The 8,981-nt window shown below is 42.6% G+C and overlaps 2 protein-coding genes across 2 annotated transcripts; both read left to right on the top strand.

Moving 5' to 3' along the window:
- The first annotated feature begins 1,425 nt into the window (after positions 1 to 1,425).
- LOC102806905 (uncharacterized) lies at positions 1,426 to 3,514 on the top strand. The gene is made up of 2 exons (XM_085507589.1): positions 1,426 to 2,324; positions 2,422 to 3,514. The coding sequence occupies exons 1-2, from the start codon at positions 1,426 to 1,428 to the stop codon at positions 3,512 to 3,514; spliced, it is 1,992 nt and encodes a 663-aa protein (XP_085363715.1).
- A 1,246-nt stretch (positions 3,515 to 4,760) lies between these two features.
- LOC146734666 (uncharacterized) lies at positions 4,761 to 5,681 on the top strand. Its single transcript, XM_085507588.1, has one exon. It carries the CDS (start codon positions 4,761 to 4,763, stop codon positions 5,679 to 5,681), a length of 921 nt encoding a protein of 306 aa, XP_085363714.1.
- Positions 5,682 to 8,981: the final 3,300 nt, after the last annotated feature.

Below are 8,981 nucleotides of genomic sequence, written 5' to 3'. Positions count from 1 at the left end.
AAAGTACGAGAGAGTCTTGGGGCGAGCCTTGACGCAGTCCAGTCTTGGGCTAGTCTTGGTTCAGCCTTGCGAGAGTCTTGGGGACTTTTCCCCAGGGCGCTGTGTCTTATAGAGTGCTCGATTGACCGACTAAGACGAGAGTTGAAACGTATTTCGTTGTGTGTGTCTTATTTGACTGTAAAGTTAAAGTGACTTTCCCGATCCCGTACCTCAAGGGGACGAGATAGAGAGACGAGACGAGTTCCCCCCTGACAAATGTGGAGAACCCGAGAGAAAGGAGATTCACCCGTGATAGTAAAGTGATGTCGCACCTTAGGATCGATTAGAAACGTGTGAATACATACGCTATGGGCTATACGTTTCACTGCAACTGCCCACAACACAACATCTAAAAACTCTCTCTCTCAAAAAATAAAATAGACAAAAAAAAAGAAAAAATGCCGACCGAAAAATGTATATCGTTTAAAAGTATACTTAACGACCAGTGTTATTATGGCTCAGGCGTATGACTTCCTCTCACATTTTGTCATTTGGTGGCGCACTTTCAGCGAGAGTCGGAAATCTGGAAACAGTCGACCGTTTCATGATAGATGGGCGTGGCTACAACACGAGAAATATCCCAAATTTACTTGGATACGAGTAATCATTTTCAGCAAAAAAATCAATAACTACCCTTTTCAGTGGGACACAGATCTAAAATGGGAAACGTGAGGGTGGGCATTGCACAGGCACTTAAGAATATCTACATGAAGTGTACATGAACTCTTACAATAGAAGTGTCCTTCTTTGTGATGTGTCATTTGGCCTTGGACAATATGATAATGACCAATATACACAGTCTGTTATGTAATTATTTCTGACTAAGCACCAAATTTAATTATACTCTGTCCAGACATGTCTGAGAAGTGATGAGCTGATTCATAGAACGCAAAACAGAAGTCCCTGTTTTAGACTACTTCTAAAGGTGTCGGAGATGGGTTCGAATGATCATTTATTTCCATTCAATATTGCTTTAGTTACATTTATTGCGTGTTACGCGACTCTTCGCTTTACGAGTACATTGATATTTCATGCGTCCGAGTTGGCGCCGGAGCGTTGTTACATTGTTTAAAAATTTCTAGTTGGTCGCGTGCCGGTCGCGTGCGGTCCTCTTTTCAGTCTCATCTTAGTGAGCAATATATTTTGACGTGTATGTTTCACCGCTGAATAAAGATCCATTGACAATAGATCTGCTTCCTATCTATTTCGGGAAACCATCAAGTGTTTTGTGGTACACACTCAAGCATATATATTTTCTCAACCACAAAATTGGTGCCGAGACCAGGATACGACCTGGATTCAACGGTTTCCGCGAAATAGACCAGAATTTCTCAAGTCAGCGATTTCAACCAGTTTGCACCACCTCGTCATTTCGACTCAGCAACTATGGTTAAATTACAAAGTTTACGGAACAAACGGAACAAGGCAAAGATAATTCTACTCAATGCGATAGAACCCACGGAGGCGATGATTCACAAACATGGACAACAACGAGATCCACAACTCGATTACGGGGAAATCGCCGATTCTCAAGCTCACATCAAACGACTCCTAGATCTCCTCATAGCAGCCGATGAAAACGTCATCGACGTAATCGATCCTTCCGATGATGCTTTCAACGAAATCACAGATTTTCAAACGGATATTGCCAAAAGATATGCACGAATCGCGAGGTTCATCGAAGACTTCAAGATGAAACAACGGCACTCGGCAGTCGCGACATGTACGAAAACTAGCCAACCCGACGCTACTTCGCAACCCCGTCTAAAAACGGTACAACTACCGCGCCTTGAATTGAAGGAGTTCAACGGCGATCCTCTCAAGTGGAGTGAGTTTAACGACGGATTTAAGGCAACAATTGACTCTAACCCACAGATCAGTGAAATACAAAAATTCACTTATCTACGGTCTCTCGTCACTGATGAAGCCAAACGACTAATCGAGGATTATCAGACTACTGAAGCAAACTATAAGTCAGCCTACGCTCTATTAGAGAAACGCTACGGTGATACACAATTAATTGTACAAGCACATATGGAATCATTGTGGTCTCATCCAGCACCGAGTTATAATGCGACATCGCTTAAAGACGATAGCCTTGAAACCACTGTGCGATCGCTCAGAGCTCTGGGAAAGCCTGAATCTGGATACGAAGAGCTACTAATTCCCCTTCTACTCAAAAAGTTACCTGCCCAATTTCGACGTGACCTTGCTCGATCAAACGGTGATCAAACGTGCATTCGCACTCCTCGGCCAGCGCAGCGCAAAAAACCTCTGAAACTCACGTAAACTTTGCGCATGCTAATTCATATCGGCGACCGTTTCTCGACGGGCCGTCAAAAACGGACCCAGCGCCACCTCCGCGTGTGCTGCTCAAAACAGCTCTACTATTGGTAATGGTGATTCTCAGGTCGCCACAGTCCTATTTGACGAAGGCGCTGACAGGAGTTTTATAACCACTAAGTTTGCTGCCTCGATTAAAGCGGACACTAACTATTTGGAGACCCTAAATCTCAAGGCATTTTCGAATAGCAAAACTGGGTATAAAACCATACCACGAACTACAGTCGCTCTCGTACAACGAGACGGCTATAAAAGTCCCATTGACTTGCTCAACGTTGATGAGATTTCTGATAATATTGACAATAACGTTACTGATGAGCTACGTAACATACAACACTTACGAAACCTACCTCTAGCGCATCCAATCACAAGTGACACCACACTGACTAAAGATGTACTTATTGGTGCGGATCGGTATTGGGACTACGTAGGAAACCACATTATAAGGGGAACCAGTCCAGTAGCAGTTTCATCTGCTTTTGGTTATTTACTTTCGGGACCAGTCTATTCAACTAAGAGAAGAGGCCATAATACGAATACATTTCACATTTCCTCGATCAAAACACCAGACCCCGAGCTCGATAAACTCATCGCCAACTACTGGGACCTCGAAACGGTAGCCATCCATGACACCATCAAAGTAAGCGAAACCAAAGCCACCCATGATGAACAACATTGCCAATTTGTTGATAATTGCTTGTCCAGCAAGGACGGAAGGTATATCGCTAAGTTACCATGGCGACCAGATCATGATATTTTGCCGACAATCTTACAGTCAGCCACCTCACGCACCAGAAATATGATCAACAAATTGCCAAGTGAACTTGTGAAAGTTTACGACACCATCATACAAGATCAACTTAAGCAGGGCTTCATCGAGGAAGTCACCGATGACGATCGAGAAATCGGACACTACCTACCTCATCGATCGGTCTCGAAGGACAGCGAGTCCACTCCGATCAGAATTGTATATGATTGTTCAGCAACTTCAAAACGGGATCAACCCAGTTTAAATCAATGTTTAGTCACCGGACCGCCACTGCACAACTCGCTGACGTCGATACTAATTCGATTTCGCTCAAACCCAATAGCTATGACGGCAGACATTGAGAAGGCATTTCTGCAGATATAGCTGGATGAATCCGACAGAAAATTCACTAAATTTCTGTGTTTAAGCGACCCGGCTGACATTGCTAGTCCCTTCAAGACATACCAATTTAAGGCAATATTGTTCGGCGCAACCAGTTCACCTTTTATTTTAACGCGGCACTGCGACATCTGACCGATTCATACTCCGATAATCCTACTGCAATTAATTTGCAAAAGAATTTATATGTGGACGACGTGGTTACTGGCTGTGATACACCAATGCAAGCGTTGCAGTTTTACGAACAATCCACTGAAATGCTCGCTACACGTAAGTTTAACTTACGATCATGGAGTACAAATGACCCCCTCTTGAAGAAAACTACGAAAATCGACGGCCGTTCAAGTGACAAAGAAACAGTCTCGATTCTCGGTATTCTATGGAATTCCAGTTCCGATTATCTCCAGGTAAAGAAAATGAAATCTCCCGATTTTGGAAAGTTTACTACCAAACGAGACGTCACCTCTTACAGCGCGAGTTTATACGATCCATTGGGATTGTATTCTCCTGTTCACATCCGAGCAAAATTACTTATTCAAGCCCTATGGTTAAACAACAGTGATTGGGACCAAGCCATCGATTCTAAATTTCTCCTACAATGGCAAGACATCGCAACGGATCTCTATCAAGTAACAAAGAACAGCGAAATTCCACGTAAGTACTTTACAATACAACCCCAGAATGTCGAAATTCATGTCTTCGCAGACGCCTCGGAACGTGCTTACGGTGCTTCAGTATACTTGGTCTCTGAACACGAATCTACACTTGTTATCGCGAAGACACGTGTCACTCCCATTGGTAAACAAGCGTTGACATTACCACGACTCGAGTTGATGGGAGCATTGATCGGAACACGGCTCGGCCAGTTTGTATCTGAATCTCAATATTACCAAACGCCTTCTGTGGTCGGACAATCAGATAACACTACACTGGTTGAACGGGCGAGGGAGACAAGATGTCTATACTAAAAACCGCGTTTTGGAAATCACATCCCACCACCAGGAGTACCGCTACGTACCCACTTCACACAACCCAGCTGATCTCTTAACCAGGGGAATTTCTCCGCGTCAACTGAGTGATTCTCGTATTTGGTGGTTTGATACCGATTGGTTAACTAATAGCGCATTATGGCCGAAATGTGAATTGTTTCCTATCGAAAAAACCGACAGTGTCAACGAGCAATTGGATGCTGCGACTGCGTCAAAATGTCTCACAGAAACTGCGATACATCATGTCAACTGTCACTAAGCCAACTTTGCTGCAAATAGAATTCGGTGACATTACTACAAATATGCGTGATACTCCAGTGAATACTGACAATTTTCCGCGCCAAGTTGGATTCAGTATTGACAGTATATTTCAAGTCACTAATTATCGCGATCTCTCTCATTTATTACGAATTACGGCTCTTGTACTACGTTTCGTACATAATATTAAAGCCAAGCTAACTCGACGGTCATTGAACATTTCTAGCCTCCATGGAAACGCACCAACTGCGTCCGAGATCAACGACGCTGAGCACAGGTGGTTGAAAGCTGTTCAACACATTCACTACTCGGACGAAATATTCTATTTACAGCGCCAGGCGAAACAAGTTGGACCACTTTGTAATCAACTCAAGTTATTTCTCGATGATGACGGGATTCTACGAGCAGGAGGCCGACTCCAGAACACATCTCTTCCCTATGATAGTATTCATCCAATTTTACTACCAGGGAAACATGCTTTCACGTCGGCGGTCATACGTGATACCCACCGTCGTTTACAACATGCAGGACCAAATGCAACCGCAACCAGTATACGCGAACGCTACTGGATTATATCCATTCGCCGATATGTGAACATAGAACTCAATAAATGTGTGGTGTGTAAGCGAGTAGATGGGCCAGCCTATTGCAAACCGATCCCCGCTCCACTTCCTACTTTCCGAGTTCAAGAAGCAGACCCCTTTTCCGTGTGCGGTATCGACTATACAGGACATTTATTCGTCAAAGATCCTATCTCAAAATCAGTTGTGAAAACCTATATTTGTCTGTTTACGTGTGCGATAACACGAGCAGTTCACTTGGAGCTTGTGCCAGACTTAACAACAACATATCATTTATTCAAGCCCTCCGACGTTTTTCAGCTAGACGTAGTACTCCTAAATTAATTGTTTCGGACAATGCAACTACGTTTGTATCAGCCGCCAATGAACTCAAAACCCTGATGTCCGATCCTGCAGTTCAGCGATACCTGACAAATCACCGAATCAACTGGAAATTTACTCCCAAGCGATCTCCTTGGAATGGGGGATTTTTCGAGCGTATGATAGCCATCACTAAGACTAGTCTAAAGAAAATTCTCGGTCGCGCCTGTGTAACTTATATCGAAATGGAAACGATTGTGACGGAGATCGAGTCAGCAATCAACGATCGTTCCCTAATATTTGCTGTTTACCAAGGCAAACAGTCATCAATCCTAACTCCAATTTCGCCGCAGATCATCAGTCAGCCAACCGACGCTATGCGTATTTAACTACCTTGCTAACCGCATTTTGGAAAAGATGGTCTAACGAATATATCATTTCACTGCGAGAACGACACCTTAATCAACACAGAGGAGTTAAAATCAACACTGTACGGGTCGGCGACATAGTACTTATTCACAACGATGTGCGTAAGCGGATACATTGGCGTATGGGCCCACAGGGAGCCCAGGAACTATAATCAACTGTAATACGCAGTCTCTATGAGCGGGGGGGGGGGTTATCGGCTGGTATCTAATGTAAGAAATAGACAAGGGATGAAGGCTCCAGCCAGCTCACATTTTTTAAACTCGAAATTACAGACGAAAAGAATGAAAAATAAAATCTAAAAAAAATACCAGGTTGAAGATTATTAGTTGCTCCTTCAAATTTCGCCAAAGCCTTGTCTACATTTTACCGATATCTGCAGAATAAATCAAGAAAACTACACAAATTTACTCCATTTAGGAATTCCTAACGGTTTGCCCGAACGCGCGGCACAGTTGAAGGCGTGGCCTGTTCAGCATTTGTCAACAACCAATCACAAGACTAGTTACGAACCACATCGAGGTCACGACTCGGTTAGCCTTGCTCAACTGGTTCGTAACCAGTCTTGTGATTGGTTGTTGCCAAATGCTACAGGCCACGCCTCCAAACTTTGCCATGCGTTCGGGCAAACCGTTAGGAATTCCTAAATGGAGTCAATTTGTGTAGTTTTCTTGATTTATTCTGCAGATATCGGTAAAATGTAGACAAGGCTTTGGCGAAATTTGAAGGAGCAACTAATAATCTTCAACCTGGTATTTTTTTTAGATTTTATTTTTCATTCTTTTCGTCTGTAATTTCGAGTTTAAAAAATGTGAGCTGGCTGGAGCCTTCATCCCTTGTCTATTTCTTACACTCGATACCAGCCGATAACCCCCCCCCCCCGCGCGCTCATAAACACCGCGTACTACAGTTGATTATAGTTCCTGGGCTCCCTGTGATGGGCCGTGTAACAAAGTTGTTACCGGGAGCCGACGGTATAGTTCGTGCTGTGGAACTTGCAACCCAAAACGGTTCCACAAATCGATCTATAACTCGACTGATTCCATTAGAATTGTCTACTGAGTCTGAGACCGAATCACATCTAACCCGAGATTTGATTTCGGAACCCAATATGAATATTGATCAACGAGATGAACAAGCCGGAAGAAGGTCACACACAAGCAGTCCCGCCGGGGACGGTGACCAAAAGCCACACGCAAGTAGTTCCCATGGGAGCGGTGGTGAATCCATCCAGCCACGACGATCGAAAAGAGCGACGGCTCGCATAGCTGAACGAAGAATTGAAAGTCTGATCCAGCGTGATCTTGTGTGACTCTAATAATAATAACTTTTATTTCATAATCGACTTTATGATGTACTTTCGTTCAAACTGCTTTGTATGTAAAACTATATATTTACGTTTATTCATGCACATTGTTATTATCTTTATCGCTTTATTATCACGGAAATGAAACGTGCATCATTCGAAAATTATGCTAGGCGCATCTTTCGCGGCGGGAGTATGTCGGGGATGGGTTCGTGTGGGATATAATAATACGCTTCAGTTGAACTTGATGGCAGAATAAAACAGTCAATGTGGATGCAAAACACGGTATGGTTTATTGCTAGATAAACTGGCATAGAAACATGTAACACATGAATAAGGAGCCCCGAAACTCCGAAACTAGCCCTTTATATAGGTGTGTATCGAACGTGAGAGAAAACACGTAAGCGGGAAATACAAAATGTAAGTACGCGGGAGAAAAAGATACAATACAGAGTAAAATGATTGGCTGAAATTAAATGATTCTAATTGGTCGAGAATTACTCAGAGGAATCCTTCATGCGAAAGGTAAACGAATTAACTATAGCGAAATGACATGTAATAAGAATAATATTAGCAATATAAAAACGAATACAAATATATATTATGAATCTCCGACAGTTCGAATGATCATTTATTTCCATTCAATATTGCTTTAGTTACATTTATTGCGTGTTACGCGACTCTTCGCTTTACGAGTACATTGATATTTCATGCGTCCGAGTTGGCGCCGGAGCGTTGTTACATTGTTTAAAAATTTCTAGTTGGTCGCGTGCGGTCCTCTTTTCTGTCTCATCTTAGTAAGTAGTGTATTTTGACGCAGTCGGGGCGATTAATTTGTTTTTGTAGTTTAAATAAAAATTTTAAAAAATCGCGAAATGGAGGTGTTAGCGCGAAATCACCCCCCGACTGGTTTATTCTGCAGGAAATTCATTGCTATTAAATATTCATGATGCACATATTATAATGAGGTGGGCGCGGAAATACGTGCATAATGAGGTCAACATGGTAAAAGTCACACTGCAGACCCAACATGGCGGCACGTTGAAATTCGAGTTTGTCGTAGTCGTCGTTTCTAATTCATCACAATGTGTAAAAAAGTAACTCGTACTAGTCCTAGAATTAAAAAAAATATCGACTGCTACAATCAGCCGACGTCTTCTCGGTCAGAGGTCAGTTGAAGAGACGCTGTGATTGGCTCAGATGATTGTCAATTAGAACACTCATTAACATAATTATCCGTTGAAAAATCGACGGGTTCCTGCAGTGTCGATAGAGGGCCATGCATAATAAACCAGTCGGGGTGATTTCGCAATTACAAGGGATTTTGCGCTAACACCTCTATTTCGCAATTTATTTAATTTTATTTAAACTACAAAAACAAATTAATCGCCCCGAGTGCGCCAGTCTAGTTTCACCGTTGAATAAAGATCTATTGACAATAGATCTGCTTCCTATCTATTTCGGGAAACCATCAAGTGTTTTGTGGGACACACTCAAGCATATATATTTTCTCAACCACAAAAGGCATTATGAGTAATCATAAAAATTCCCTAATTTCATTTTATAACTACTAATTTTCGCTATCTTTTCGC

The sequence above is a fragment of the Saccoglossus kowalevskii genome, chromosome 14, assembly GCF_978046115.1.
Source record: "Saccoglossus kowalevskii chromosome 14, keSacKowa6.1, whole genome shotgun sequence".
NCBI lineage: Eukaryota > Metazoa > Hemichordata > Enteropneusta > Harrimaniidae > Saccoglossus > Saccoglossus kowalevskii.
The sequence above is the reverse complement of the archived record's forward strand: the minus strand, read 5'-3'. Positions and strand labels throughout refer to the sequence as shown.

Excerpts from the sequence above, each read along its gene's own strand:
- LOC146734666 (XM_085507588.1), top strand. The coding sequence starts at position 4,761 with ATGTCAACTGTCACTAAGCCAACTTTGCTGCAAATAGAATTCGGTGAC.
- LOC102806905 (XM_085507589.1), top strand. The coding sequence starts at position 1,426 with ATGGTTAAATTACAAAGTTTACGGAACAAACGGAACAAGGCAAAGATA. Across the intron at positions 2,325-2,421 it reads AAAAAACCTCTGAAACTCAC|CTCTACTATTGGTAATGGTG; the intron begins GTAAACTTTGCG and ends TGCTCAAAACAG.